This window comes from Hylaeus volcanicus, chromosome 6, assembly GCF_026283585.1.
Source record: "Hylaeus volcanicus isolate JK05 chromosome 6, UHH_iyHylVolc1.0_haploid, whole genome shotgun sequence".
NCBI lineage: Eukaryota > Metazoa > Arthropoda > Insecta > Hymenoptera > Colletidae > Hylaeus > Hylaeus volcanicus.
In genome coordinates this window covers 1,022,435-1,039,011 of record NC_071981.1, presented here as the reverse complement: position 1 = coordinate 1,039,011, position 16,577 = coordinate 1,022,435, and the positions used below count along the sequence as shown (strand labels likewise).

Here is a 16,577-nt window from a genome sequence, read left to right as displayed (position 1 = left end):
TTTACACATGTTCATCAAAGATGTAAATTCTTTTTAAATAATTCTTTAAAAATAATACTTATACATGATCATCAAACATGAAAATTCCTTTTAAACACACCTTTAAATCTAAAACTAACTTTATAAATCTAATTTTATAAAATTAATAAAACTAACCATATTAGATGCCCCTTCGTTTAAACATGTCCAAAATAACCTGGAGTCACGTAACTTCCAAAGAAAACGCTTCGCGCCGCCATGAAACAGGAAGTACGAGGTAAACATCTCAAAATCTCACATCTTCGATTCCCCTTGCTTGCCAAAGGCCCACCGAACGTCATCGAGGAACTTTCATCGCGTCTGTCAGCGATTGTTCCTTCGCGAGGGGAACGTTGGGTCCGGCAATGAGATTACATCGCCCCGAAGAGAGTAAGTCGTCGGTTTTCACGGCTGACGTGTTTCCGCCAGGACTTTCTAGCGGAGGGTGCGTGCGCGCGAAAGCCTGCCGATGATTGACAGCCTGGATTGGCGAACTTGCCGAGCAAGATATTGCACGCGTTACCGCGAGTGTTGCCGCCTGACAATAGATCAGAACCACGTGTATGCGTGCGGGGGCAGGTGGCTGAGTACTTGCCGCGGCCCCAATACACGAGCCTGTCAAACTTTATGACGAGGGATCCCGATGTTTGATGAATGAACGCCTCCCCTCCTTTTCCTTCTCGCGCAGCGCGAGAGCCATTCAAGTTGCAACTCACGATACGGGGACAGCCATTGTCGAGGAATTTGTCGAACAATTGTGATGTGAAGGGCCGCCGATACGTCCTCGATGGTCGAAGGGGGATGGTTCCTCTGATTTTCGAAGGAGACACGGTTTAAGGAAACAAAATTGATGAATTCGACCATTTTATCGTGATATATTAACAGATGAATCGAATGGCGGACCTTAATATATTCTTTTTGCTTTTAGGACGTAATGTTTCCATGTAATGTTTATAATTACGATAGAAATATCCTTCTCCTGTAGCTGGTACTTTCAACCATGTATACCATTATGCACAGGTTATTTCCATTGCCTGTAAGTATTAAATAGTGTCAGTGTCGACAAAGTGTCATAAGTATTAAATTTAAACAATTATTTAAAAAGGATTTGTATCTTTGATAATCATGTATAAGTATTATTTTTAAAGAATTATTTAAAAAGAATTCGTACTTAGAGGATTACGTAAAAGTATTATTTTTAAAGAGTTACTTAAGATTATTAGAATATTAAGAAAAACCTTTCATCACTCTCTTTGTATCTTTCACCCTTGTTACTCTTTTCTAAATTTAGAAAATGTAACCATTACTTCATACCACACTACATAACTTCAAAAATTAATTACTCATTTCAAATAAAACATCATAAATCTGACGAACAGTATTTCGATAGGGCCCTAATAATAAATAAATAATCGTTGAGTCGACATAAATTTCAGCAAAAAACCCCGAGAGGTCCGTTATTTCCTTCTCGACAGCAATTTATCGGGTACGAAACAAAAAAGGGCGTTTCCTTATTTGCAATACTAATTCATTACGAATGCGAATTGAAAAAAATTCTGAATAAAAGTCGCTCGGAGTGGTTCATTATACGCGTCACTAATTTATAGTTCCCGTAAAATGAAAAAACGCCCCGAGAGTAACCACACAGGACGTTTCATTATTCGTGAGAGTAATCGAATCCTGTGCACCCATGTTAAATAATGCACAATGCTAACTCCGACAATCCAGCGCCGCCACCAAATCCTAGCCAGCGTAGAATCATACATTGTGCAGCTAATTCGGTCGTTGCGAGATTCTGGAATTGTTCTCAGTGGTGAATTTTGAGACAATGAGACAATATCGTTGTGCTAACTAAAATACAAAGATTGTACCAAAAAGTACAGTATCGATAAATGAGTCGTTCATTGGACAAATAAAATATATTGTTTTATATACAAACTTTAAAACAAAGTATTTAACTCCATGAAACAAAAAGTTGAGAAGTGTGATGAAATAATGTACATTGTTTTTTAAAATTCCCTTTATAATATCAATTCAAATGAATATTGAAGAAAGTTCTTTTCCTTTCAGAAAATTCATAACAAATATAAAAAGTTATGACTACACCAAATGTTTTGACACTTAAGTTTAAGATTTTGTGCAGTGAATCAAAGCATATATTTTTGTGAACACCTTATATGTGATAAATATTTACAGTTTACCATGTATTTTAATTAAACTCAGGCGATAAAACCCACGGAAAAATGTTGCTGTATCAATATTTCATTGTGTACAAACATAGGTGTGCCGACACTTACCGTCGACAGAGTACGTTGCACGAATTAGGCAATTCTCCCTCGCGCATAATTTCCCGCGAACGAATAACCAAATAAATAAATAACGCCCTCCGCGAATTCATCTTTCCACGCGAAGTTCCTCACTCCCTCAATTATAATCAGAGACCCGCATTAATCTCATCCCTCTCGTCGAGACTCGGCCCAACACGAATGCCAATCCACTCGACGAATAATCATTTTGCGCGGCGCAACGCACCGAATTGTTCCATTCTCATCGGCCCGGAATCACGCATTCAACCATGCTGGCGGGGTCCATCGCGTCCATCGTGCAATGAACTGCTAATCAACACTGCATGAATTATGGCGCGAAGATTAGTACGCGGGATTCCATTAACGGTCTTCAATCGAGCATACTTTCGGGACAGAGGGGGTGTGGAAGGGCACGGTGTTCCGATACCATCGATACGGTTCGAGAATAACAACAGCGGCGTCGATCACCCGCGTTACAAGCCTCGAAACCCGCCGTGAACGCGCCGCGCGGATCCGCGACCGTTGGAAAACGCGATGACGCTTCCGCGCGTCGAATGAAAATTAATGCAGTGCAGTTCGTCTGCATAATTAATTTACAATCGGGTACGGGCGAGGGGGCGGGGGCGTCCCGCGCGCCTGGCCATCGACGTTATTTCAAACACGGCTGATTACTCTGCAAAATTGACCGCAAATTTCAATTATTTCACGATCGGACCGTACGCGACGCTGGATTATACGCCCAGGGCGCACGATATCCGCGCATTAACGCAATTATGGGCAGTGCGTGCGCCGTGACGACGCGCGGCGCCATTTTTCGGCGGACGAGGAGTCCGCGTGGAACGCACGCGGGATCAGGATGTTTTTCGGTGATTAGGGGATTTATTATTCAAAGGGTTGCTGAGGTTTACGGCCTGGGGGTTTAAGCTTCATTGGGGAGAACAGATGCGAGATTAAAAGATCTTATAAAGCAACAAGAAACGAGATCTTTATTACTAGAGCATGGGGCGGTTTCACCCGTTTCAAGTAGGTTAGGTTATGTCGTTTCGTTCGCCTAACTGTTCGACAGCGCAGTGCTACCAACCAGTACAGAACGGTTTCCGCTAACGCAAGTTAAAAACCCCCTACATTTGATTTAAAACCCCTGAAGTATTTTATTGATTCATTTATTACAGTTTCTCACAAATGAATTAATAGTTCCGCAGATTACACCCTATATACAAAGAAACAAACTTAACCTTTTTATGATATTAGTATAGATAAAGACTCACATAATATACGGATGCGAAAGTAGTTGGAAACTTTCCTGCTATCGATGAAGTAACCATTCTTGTTACACGAGAGCTTTTACTTTTATTCGCCACAACTTTTATTTTCGAGGACTTATGTATCTGCTTTACTTCGTATAACTTATTTATCTGTTCTCAATGAAACTCGTACAGAGAACTTTTGTTGCAGAATTCCATTTCAACTGTTTTAATAGAACGCATTGGAAAAGTTCCGCGACTGTTTCAACCCATTTTGATAATTCATAATCATTGCTGCGTGGACGACTTTTATTACGATTCCGATATCAAGCTTTGGATCGTTTTCAGTGTACAACAAAATTATGAATCTTAAAAAAATTTACGAATACAGGAGGAAAGTAAAGTACTTACTGTATACTAAAAATATAATATATTGTTTACAGTTTTTAGAAGTACATTATTGTGATGATTTTATTCTTATGTTTACAAAGAAATTACAAATCCTAAACAAAATTGCGAATACAAAAGAAAAGTATAGTACTTACTGTGTACTGAAAATGTAATATATTGTTTACAGTTTTTAGAGGTACATTATCGTGATGATCTTATTGCTCTGTTACGTGAATAACATATTATAGAATCACAAACTGCTGGTTGTCCAGGCTCCGATGTTTTATTTTAACATAATAACTTCAGTGTAACTCAACGAACCCTTATTTCCATTAGTTAAATATCCACTTGACTCCAACCAGTTCCGTCAAAAACCCTCTGCCTCGCATATTGACAATTCCCAGTCGCCCTTCTCGAACATTATGCGAGGCTCCGGTGTATTTCGCGATTAGACCGTACGCGACGGGAGATTATCGGCCCTGAGCGCGAGCTATTCGCGCATTAATGCAATTACCAGGGCCGTGCACGCTCGGTGGCGACGAATGGCGTCGTTTTTAGACGAAACGGTCGCAACACGCCCAACATCCTCCTCGCGATGCGCAGTTCCCGCGTCGGAATTTTCCTGTTCGTTCGTAAATCGCCTCCACCGAGCCTGAAGCCGCGACTCGCCTAACCGCGGTCGCAACGGCGTGATTATCTTTATTACGTAGGGCGCGTTCATCGTGCCCGATGCATCGTTAACATTTGTCTGGATATGGCGAAATATATGTATGGAAATCGTTACACCCGCCTAGGAGATAGTTTCTGATTAACGCTGGTTTGCTGGTTCTGTTCGTGTCGTGCGTTCCGGTCCCCTGCAGCCGTGCTGCGTCCCCTCCCGATCCCTGTCGCCGTTATTAATGGTTATTTGTAATGGAAGGAACGCAGCGACGGCGTGAATTAGAAGTTTGTGCAGGAAATAGGTTTCACGTCGACGGTGAAGGATTTATTGGGATTCTGATTGCGCGGTTGCGCGGGGGGGTTAGGGCAAGCGGAGCGAGTTTACGGAGAACTCTTTTCGGTCCTGGGCTATGGTAGACGTAATACCGAGGAACGGTGTAAACCGTTGGGAGGGAGAAAAAAAATTATAATTGTCGCGTGTTGGAAGGGTTTGGAACGGGAATGGGAAGCATGGGAATGTTGTTTGTTACAAAGAAAATAGTTGAATGTGTGCAAAGGAAATATTAGAATTCATAAGTTCGTATTTATAATGTTTTCTTACATTCTTAATATTTGTAATTTCATCATTAGTTGAAGAGGATATTTTTCAATTTGTATGTATCATTAGCACCATTGTTTACATTTACATAAATATATTCAATAGGAACTGAAACATTTAAGTGTTATTTCCTAATCAGTCTTTGAAACTAAATCGTACAATAATTATTTACAATTTTTTTTTAAGTAGAATTCGTTGGGAAATATTTAAATTTTATTTCCTAATTATTCCATACACAGAGCTGTGCTAAATTAAATTACCTGCGCACAGTTCTTTAGTTCTTTGAAACTAATTCCTAAAATAATCACTTAACAATTATTTTTAAACGAGAATTCGTTCGCCAATTGTTGAGTGTTATTTCCTAATCACCACCTGTATTTTCCTAGCACACAGAGCTGCGCTAAATTAAATTTCTCACACATTTATTCTTTCTTTAGGATGTTTCCCGCTTAAAAATGGCTCTGACCGGACCAGTGCTGCCGTCTATCCGGCGCACCTAAGCTTACTGTTCACCTTTTGTGTTTATACGCTGCAAAAACATGTAATATCGAAATACATTTCGTCTTGCGGCGTAGTCGTCCACTCCAACAATCTTCCTCCAAAACTAAATCGTAAAATACAACAAAAACAATTTTTTTAATGAAGAATCCACTCTGTCTGTTCCAGGCGAGCATCCAGCGGCCATGCAACACGGCGGAAGCTGCGGCGTGACGCCCACCATACTCCTGGCGACCGTGACGCTCTTAATCGCGAACCTGCTAAGGTGAGCAGTCTCGTTGTGAACCGTGACGACTCCGAGAACCGGAAGTCGAACGTTTCGTGAAGCAGAGGCGCGCATCGGTGGTCGTTGAGTGTGATACCGCGATTGCGACGGGAGAACGCGCTCCCTTACGTCCCACGAACTGCGGATCGGTAATAAGGGTGAACAGTAAAATGAAAGAACAAAGAGAAAACACAGAAAAAAACATCACCCACGACTCTGATAAATCAATCCATTTCGCGCCGCGGACAGTGAAATTTAGAACAAGTCTAATAAAAATAAAGGATCGTGGACAAAGTGCAACGAATCGACCTGTGGTGCGAAGTGAAGCACGATTCTTGTGCTCACTGTAGGAATTTTTCTCGCGTAATCGCACGCTGTTCTCCGACTTCGCTGGTCCCTTGAGTTATCATTGGTCCTTGTACTCATCGACACGCGTCGATTTTTGACACGTGTTCGCGGCCATCTTGGCGACCTTGTGGATCCGAAGTTCGATCTTCTATGGACTAGTGAAAAATGAGACCATTGCTAGATGGAATTCGAACGAGTGAACGTTTCGAAGGGGTGAATCCAAAGGCAATGCCAGGGCGATGGAATCGACGGAGAACGCGGAGTTGCGAGGCTCGTCGTTCGACATTGGACTGTCGATAGTTGCCATTGAACGGTGTCATGTAGGTAGCGTAAGTTCTCCTGTACATAAAAGATGAAACGGGCGTTAAGCGATAGGGTTCGTCGACCTCGATTTGTACAGCACAACATACGAGGATCGCGGATCTGGGCTACTTTTGTATATAAAACTCGCGCGAGGGTGGTGGTTGATCAAAGAGGACCGTCAAACGGGATGGCTTGAGATTGTTGATAGAAAATTGTATAAATTTTTATCTGGAATTTTTAATTTGACATTTTAATCGCAGATATACTGCCATACCTCTGTGTCTATCGAAGAGTTTAAATTAAATGGTAGGTTTGATCCAAGTGTATGTTTGTATAAATATGTTGATGTATGTATAAGTATATACATGTATAAGCGTACTCGTATACATATTTATAATGAAAAATTCATCTGGTAGTATCAAAACTATTGTGCAATTTAATCATAATTCTTCAATAGATATCAAGGGTATTTGAATATTTCTGGAATTGACTGTAAATCTGTGGTTAGTTATTTTTGAAATCAGTTATTTCAAAGCAATGAATTTTCGTGGTTAAATATCATGAAGTATAATGACCAAAGTCACTTGGCCTCAAGCATACAAAATTTTAACCCTCTTACTTTAATACCTGAGCTAAGTTTTATGACAGACAATTAAAAAAGAATTTGGAAATATAATCAACCAACTCGCTAAATTCAATCTTGTACGCAATTTGACCGTATCCACCTAAAAAATTCTAATACTAAAATTCCAACACATAACTATTCCAACTACCTACATTATCAACATATTTTCTAAACTCACAAACATCCATTTCAGTTTCATGGTGGACTCAAGTTTGAGTAGAAAGTGGCGCGTGTTTTTATTTAAAAGTTCGTGAAAGTCAGCTCGTTTGACGTCCATTCGGAGCGCGGGATTTTCCTCGGGTCGAATCGCAGAACCTTCTCGCATGGAGGACGTATTTGATCGTTCGCTGTTTGCCCAGATCCGACTCGGTTGGCCTCCGTTCGCGAGATGACTGTAATTCCGGAACGGCTGACTCTCGAACGAAGTAATCGGCCTGCGAGTTAGCGAACGATTCCCTTGAGACGGTAAGATCACTCTTCCGAAGATGGGTTTCCTTTCTTGGAAGGCTCTCGCCGTTGTTTTCGGTCGTATTAGCAACGATAATAGGTACAGTAATCGTCCTCGATATGTTTCTGTTTGTTCGACGCGGAACAACGGGGGAACGTTAACGTTTCGATTTCGCGTTCTTCTATCGTCCCTTCAGAAATGGGCAGAATTTTATTCGAATGGGAAATAACGAATGGAGAATCTCCGTAATGGTCCATTCTCAATGTTTATTTGTTTATTTGTTATTTGTTAAGTATGCAATTTTATTTGAAATGTTTGAATTGGGTTGGTGTTTTTATCGAACAACTCTGCAAGTTGTAAATCTTTTTATTTAGTTCTAGGTGGAGGTGATCATTTAGAATTCTTCAGAATAGAAAAAGTGTGTATGAATTAACAAACAATTCTAACGATATTATACAAATGAAGACCCTTTTATATTGGTACAATGACACTACTACGACATCAAAGTGCCTTTATTTACATAAAATAATTGAAATTGTTTGTACACCACTATGTTTTCACAAAATGTAACAATCTTTATCGATATGAATCTCTTTTCATACAATTTATGCATCCACTTTCATTTCTTTGTCATTAATAAACTACGCATTGATATTTATTGCAAGTTTCATAAAAATCAGCAAGAAAGAATAATTACAGTTAATACTATATAGTTAATATATTCCACATCGAGCAAGGAATTAAATAAATATTAACAACTCGTTTATATTTTATTAATATGTATCAATCTCTTCTCATATTATTTGCGCATCCACTTTCATTTCTTTATTATTAATAAACTACATATTGATATTTTATTGCAGGGTCCATAAAAATCAGCAAGAAAGAATAATTACAGTCAATACCAGATATTTCACATCGCTCAAGGAATTAAATAAATATCAGTAACCCATTTCTATTTGATTCGATTTAATTTCGTAATTCGAAACGTACGATCCGAACGAAAATTCTGCCCATTCCTGTATCTCCTCCACTCGCGAGCTCTCGGACGCGAGAATGTGTCCCGGATTGTCGTTTAACGTCTAATCAAAAAATGCAATCACATTCGATACCTTGTAAGGAATCACGAGTTCTATGAACGAGACTTAATCATAGGTCTAGGTAAGGATAACGTAAATGTATAATTAAGCGCGTCGGTAATAGTACTATTCGTTGCGTGCTTGATAATGGACGTTCCGTTGTTGTTCGAGAAACGTAAATTTTGTCGAGATCGAAGCGTGACGACTGCGTGTATAAATTCCGATATTGAAAATGTCTGTCGAGTCGCCTAACGAGCGTGCTTAAGAGGACGAACGTTATATAAATAACATAAAACTCGTCGTTTCACGAAAATTTCGTTTCATAGAGTATTTCTGGGTCAAAGTCTTTCTAAAGAAGAGGAAAAAAAAAAATATATATATATATATATGAATATATATAAATAAATATAACGAAGAAATTCATGATTCTACTTTCGCTCGGTTAAGCGAACGAGTACACGTCTAAACGGTGCTAAGAAATCGATTACGTTCTTCTTAGGTCAGGACTGGGAAAAAATAAATCGTCGTTTTTGTTCACCAATCTCGAAGCAGCCTCCTTAGATCTTTATCGCGACGTATGGACACGATAGTAGTAACATAATTAAGTAGATTTACTACGATGTAACGTTAACGAGTAAAGAAAGAGTAAAGAATTATAAAAATAAATAAATAAAACGATATCATAACGTCTAGCTTGTTAAGGTGCGACTTTACCCCCCTTAGGTCTAAATAGATTTTTTATAATGTACCATCGGAAGTGGTAGAGGATCTACGGTGTGAAACGGACTGCCGGAACACGTTCGCGTATGTTGCAAAATGGAAAGCGGTTTTCGAACACGGGCGAGATACATTATTCATTCCTGTATAGTTTATATACGGTAATTTATGTCGTTGTGAGAGGACAATATTTTGAAGTTTGATGGGTGAGAATGGGCGACGAGAGCTTGAACACGGTGACACGTTTAGGCGAATTAATATTATATATAAATAACAGTTTGGGAGCGATAGCTTGCTTGTAAACAACTTGTTTAACGTAATTATGGACTTGACGAGCTGGAATATCGAATGTTTCCTGATTTCAGGTATTTGGGCTAATGAATAGAGTGATAACATTTTCTTTTTTTTTTTTAAATAATTGAATCGAGTAATCGAAAATATACGTTCTTCTTTTATTTCATTTTTATTTCATTATTTTGTTATCAATAGAATTGATATGAAAGTATCTCAAGGCTATAATTATATTAAATGTAATACTAAATGTTACGAGAACAATCTATGACAGAGAAGGGACGCGCGATCGTTGATCGTCAATTGATCGGGCCAGTTTTTGAGTGTTGATCGTGTGATATTCGAAGAATTTAGCGATTCGCGGCGTACGTTGAGTAATTTAACGATAGTGATGGGACTGATCAATACTTTCTTACAATCGACAAGTTTTACATAAATTGTTTACTCGTGGAATAACTTCCGGGAACGAGAACACTGACAAACATGCACAGAATAATATAAAAGTTCGTTAATTAATGCTTCACAGGCATTGTTTTCAGTTGCAATATATTATTCGCTGTACATTCCACATCTCCAGATTGCAGAATCGTAATTATATTAATTAATTAAATAAAAACGGGCGCAGTCCAGATAACCAGCACGTACACCCTTAACTAATTACGGAATAATTAATGAAGAGTATTCTTGAATTGATTACGGGATACGAATGAACATGAATTTAATAAAGAAGATACTTTACCTAATTACGAAATATATGTGAACGTAATAAAACGTATGCATACACGTTCGGACTGTAATCGTGTTTATTTAATTCTTACCGTTCTACGTGCGCCATCTGGATCCTTTTTAACGATAATATTAATTACTTCATTGTGGGATGCATTTTAAAGAGTCAATACACGTTTCTGTAGATACCATTCAAACATCGATTTTATTCGATACCCATTCGCTCGACGCAGTAATACTTTACTGCTACGAATCGACGCTAATCGAAAAGTATTACTCCCATCACTATTTAATAATGTTGGAAACAAGGGAGACGTTATCGGTGAAATTTCATTAAGTCTTTATTGCAAACTTTTTTTCTCGATCCTTCGAGACTCATTCCTTTCGAATGGCCACCGTTCGGTCGACCCTAGTTCGACTCGTATCGCAACGTCGACGTTCCAAGCAGAGACAGGCAGAATTTCATTCGAATAACGAATGACGAATGAATACTTTAAACGCTCTTTATTCGGTTGAATAGCTACTTAATAAGCATCTGGGTGTTATTGAAATCGTAACTCGCGTTGAACATTAAACGAAGCGTTAAAATTTGATAACGTTTTGTTAATTATTCCAACGGTTTATTCCGAAAGGAATTTTGTCCGATCTCTGTTTCGAAATAATCGACGCGTTCGTTCGACGTGAAAAAGCATAAACGAAGGGCTAGTAGATGAACCGACACGCGCTGGTTTAATCGCTGGTCAAACAGAAAGATATCGAGATAATGTTATTACACACGTTAGATAATCGATATCCGCGACAATTACGGAATGTTGCACATTTATAGGTAAGGTCTAGATCGCATTGTACATAAAATCCATAATCGATAATGTATCATGTTATAGAGGAACGTCAGCACGAATCAAAGAGACAGAGACAAAAGAAAATGCGACGAGAAGCGAGTACGGAATATTATTACTGTAAAAATATTCATCGACGTGAATACTGTTTCAATAAATGTAATGATGATATAAAACGAGTTCGTGTTTGTTGCAACCCCGCATCGTTGACTTTTCCACATTTTTCCTAAAATTTAGAAATCGATCAAATATAATCACTATGTGTTATGTAAAGTATCATAATATTTTTTATTATAATATTTGCTTAGTATTGGCTCGTCCCGAAAACCATCGAAATAACAAGGAGTCTATATTCAATGATTTTTTTTTCTTTATTTTTCTTTCGGTTGGACGGAGGAACCGATGAATTTTTTTCCGTTTGCGATTCTTATCGAAGTTACCTCGATATGCAAATTAGTCGAGCGTTTGCTAGTCGATCGTTGCAATTTTCTCACCGCGTCCAAATGGAAACGAGTTTGTTGTTTGCGCGACCGGCGCGTTGCAAACGCTCTCGAAGCTGCGCAAACAATTTGAAATAATAGAAAGAATCGAACAATGGTTGTCGTGTTGCAACTCCGGTTATATTTTTAAAAAAATATTGCGAACTTTCGGACGGATTTTTGGTTGGATATCGTATTTCTCGTCGAAACTCGAAGCGAAAGAAACTGGTTTCTGCCTTAAGTTTGGAAAATAATCGTATTTGCTTTGCTCTAAAATGTGTTTAACATTTGTGTTCTAAAATGTATCTATATGTATTCTAGCCATAGAAGTCTATTAAATTAGTCTAAATTAAATGACAGGTTTGATATTTTCAAATAAATATTTCATTATTAATACATGCAAGTGTAAAGTTTATTTATGTATGTATATTTATAAAGAAACGTTTATTTGAAAATGTCAAACCTATCATTTAATTCAAACGGATTTCTTTAATAGAAGGTACGAATATTTATGGGACTTACTGTATATACATACATGAGTCATAATATAATTAAAATAAATTCAGAATGTCTAACAATAATTAATAAATACTATTTACCATTAAACATATATTTTAGAAAGTTGGAGCATGTTCTTATTTCTTGTTTATGTTTCTCTGTAAATTTGTCTTCTTTCCAAATAAGATATAATTTTCTATACGCATTTCTTGTAATTTTCTCTCTTCCTCATTCTTCATGAAATCACATACCACCTAACGGAGAAATCTACGAGAACAACGTTGCAGCCATTCGAAAAATAGCGAAACGACGTCGATCCAAAAATTCGATCGGCCGATTCATCACCGGCGAGGACACCGCGACCGCAAGAAATATCGCTTAATCTCGCGCCCGTCAAATTCTGCTCAGGACATTTTCAGATTCAATCTCTCAAGCCTTCGTTTGCCCCCGCGAAAAAAGATACAGCGGGATAATACGCTTACGACAAAACGCCATTACGTCATATTTCCCCAGACGCCGGAGTAATCAATTTCGTCTGTCGCCGAAAAAACAATCGACCGTTCCCGAAGTGTCTCCCAACATCATCCGCGGCTCGAACATCGACATCCAGCTCCCAGGTACTCCAGGACTCGGTGCAATCATTCGACGCGATCCCGTCGAGTCCAACGAAAAAGAAGGAGTCTGCGCAACGTTGGCCCGTTTTCTAGACCCTTGTATTCTCCGTCGAAACTCGCCTCCCTGTCTTCCGTTCCTCCCGTTGTCCCTCGACGTCCTTCTCCTCCCTCATCCCTTGGCAATTTCTTTCGTCCATTTTTCACTTCCTCTGTCTCCTCGGCCGCGTCCCATGGAGAATAGTCTCCGTGTCAGCCATTCGAGATTTTAGGTTTAGGGAGATGGATTCTGTCGACGTACTGGCTACCTCGATTAATCAGTGTTGTTCGGCTTGAGAAAGTGGCAGATTCAAATTAGAATCGGCAAGCTCATTGTTTCCAAGATCTCTTGGAAAAGGAATGCAGGTGGAATTCATTTTTGGAATTTGTCTTTGGGTTGACATTGATTTTTGGTGTAGATATTAGGTTGCCTCGAAAGTTTATTTAATTTTAAATGAGTAGCATGTATGTGCACGCAATGTTTTATGTTACATTATTCAATTGTATGCGATACATTCGTAGTCTGTTACTGTTAGCAATACTACTATGTGATAAGGTTGGCTATTTATTATTAAGTAGTACGTACACAATATTTTGTTTCATTTTACTGTATCATTGTTATAGCATCGTAGGCATGTTCCTCAATACCTACGGATTATATACACTCAAGTACCATTGCAATAAACTACATGCTTTCTAAGTTATATCATTTAAACCATTCGTTGCTAGACAAATTTACAGCATACAAGATTTAATACAGATGTGTAATGTAGGTTATTATTTTAATAACAAAAAATGATATTAAATTCATTATTTTATAAAGAAAATTTACGACCTACTTTCGCAATAGTTCGTGACTCAAAAGGCTATATAACTTATCCCTTAACAAATTGCAAATAATTTGAATTTAATTTGATCTCGCAATATTCGTGACTTCAATTTGTACAATCTCTAACGAAAAAATTTCTCCCCACTCCTCGCTCCGAATTCCAATCCAACCAAAAATTGTTCCCCACTCCAGGATCCAAAACTGCGTGGAACAAGGCGCGATTCTAACGACACAGCGACGCCATTAGACGGTGCTGATTTCGAGTGGTTGTGCCGCGTGCTAAGCCGCTATTATCCAGTCATCTGGCCGTCAGCGAGTCTCCGGAGGCGATTTCGGAAAAGCTGGCCTCTCGTTTCCGAAAATCGCCCGACAGCAGGTGGACCGGTTCGTTCATTAATTGTGACAGCGGCGAATCTGGAAACAGTCGTGTTCGCGGAGCGGATAGCCCCGAAAGCTTATTCCGCCGTTCGTTTTCTGTTAGAGCGTGTGCGTGGACGCGGTGCACTGGCACGAGGTAATTTCCACGCTCGCGAAACTGAACATCCATGGAGACAGAGGGAACGTCCACACGTGCCATGGCCGCGCACACACGCACGAGGAAACGAGAGAACGGAGGGGAAAAAAGCAAGAGAAATTGTTGGACAAGCTCGGGAGGCTCAATTTTACATATCCAGTCACGGCCCAGCTTATATGAAATATATTGGCAACGGGTCGTATGCGAACCGTCGTCTTTTAATAGTTCACGGTTGGCAAGCCCTTCGAACACTAGTTTTCACGATTTTGGACCGGGATAATCTCGCGAGATTGCGCGGCGAATGTTGGACGTGGATGGGAAAGTTCGGGTATTGGGAACGGTCTCTGGGGAGTGGGGTGCTTTATTGTATGGGGGTTTCGTCGATCGTGGAGGATACTTCAGTGGTGATCTTGGAGACTCGTTGATTATAGAAAGTGGTTGTATGAACTGCTGTTTTAATTAAAATTTGGATGTTGGAGCTTTGTTAAGCTAAAGTTGGAGGTTGGGAGCTTTGTTAATCTAAATTTGGAGGTTGAGAGCTTTGTTAAGCTGAATTTTGATGTTGGCAGCTTTGTTAACCTAATTTGGAGGTTTGGAGCTTTGTTAAGCAAAATTTTGATGTCTGGGGCTTTGTTGAGCTAAATTTGGAGGTTGGGAGTTTTATTAAGCTAAATTTTGAAAGATTGGGAGCTTTGTTAAGTTAAATTTTGAGAGATTGTAAGCTTTGTTAAGCTAATTTTGGAGATTGGGAGCTTTGTTGAGCTGAATTTTGATGTTGGGAGCTTTGTTAATCTAAATTTGGAGGTCCCTAAAAATGATTGTACGTGGAATGGAGAACAACACCGAAGAAGCCTGCCAAGTCTTGGCCAGGCCATTCACGAGATTTCAATTTACGGAACGCCAGCGCATACATTAATCTCGAAGGTTCGTCGGTACCCGAGTGGCGAAGTGGAAAATTTCGGCGGCGGATCGATCACTCGAGTCACGGTCCGAGCTCCCCGTCGAACAGAGAATTATGCCGCCAATAAAGGGTACACGCCATCTTGGCCCGTTAACTCGCGATTCAGTTTTGCTGTAACGAACGGTCGGAACACTCGCGCCTACCCCTTCGGAGCGTCTGGCCCGCCAATCGCACGCGAAACGCCGGAATTGCTCTCGGCTATCGAAAAACAATTAAACCGGTAAAATATCGGCAAACAGTCCTCGATGGACGGCTGATATTTTACCGGGGAACCGGCGTCCCCTCTGTGCAACCCTTCGGCACCGGCTTACACGCGATGACCGACGCACTTAACCCACTTGCTTCCTCGTTAACCTCTAGGTAGTCAATTTTCACTTAACGGATAGTTACAAGTGTCGGGAGGGATAACTGCCCGGAAACGATAGTATCGCACGTTTTCCTGGCAACTGTGCACACCAAAAATAAGTGGTCATACTTTGACTTTGCCACGGACCTGCAAAAATGTTCGTTCGAATGAGTGTAAAAGATCAGTAATAATTAATTTCTAACTGTTATTTTTGATACAGTTATTCGAGACTAAAAATAATTTTGCTTGAAATAATAAATGTTTAGTAACGAAGTATTTTGTTATTTCTACTTTCAAATTTAACGTAATGAATGAATTCGTCGATCAAGTATGCAACAATATAAAATTATCGTCGATACAGTTATTTGAAAATAGATATAATATCGATTCATTTTTTTCACATTAACGAAATGAAGAGTCCTGAAAACGGTATGCGACAATATAAAATTTTCATTGAAGGTCTGGCTGGCGATACACCCTGTGTATTCGCAGGAGCAATTTTGTCACGCCGGATTACTCTGGTAGATTGAATTTTTATCGGAATCGCATCACTTAGCGAAATTTGGCATCGGACGGGGGCTTTAAATCGGCCCAGTTTTTCGCCGTTGTTCGCTCGAACGGATCCATCGAATTGTAGAGTGCATCGAACGCCGCGAAGAGAGTGGGTCGCACGGACCTGTTTATTCGTTACAGTGAAATTGAATCGCGCGTCAACAAAGCAATATTACGAACACTTTTAAAAAGAAACACACTCACGCGGATTTTCTACGTCGACGACGAGACTGACGACGACGAGTGAATTTTATTTATAAGGGTGGGAAGTTATACAGGGTTTTCCAGAAGTGGTGTAGGAACCGGAAATGAGGGAAAGGGTAGCTGAGACGATTCTGAACAACAGTTTCCTTTGCAGAAATGTCGGATAGTGCTTCCTTTTTTGAATTAATA

General features: G+C 39.6%; 1 protein-coding gene across 3 annotated transcripts in view; it reads left to right on the top strand.

Moving 5' to 3' along the window:
• Positions 1–16,577, top strand: part of LOC128877866 (zwei Ig domain protein zig-8-like) — a 458,647-nt gene that overhangs the window by 238,719 nt on the left and 203,351 nt on the right. For all 3 annotated transcript variants that reach the window (XM_054125478.1, XM_054125477.1, XM_054125480.1), the window contains one exon: positions 5,883–5,979. In XM_054125478.1, coding sequence (XP_053981453.1) covers positions 5,883–5,979 — 97 coding nt within the window. The remainder of the gene's footprint in view (positions 1–5,882; positions 5,980–16,577) is intronic.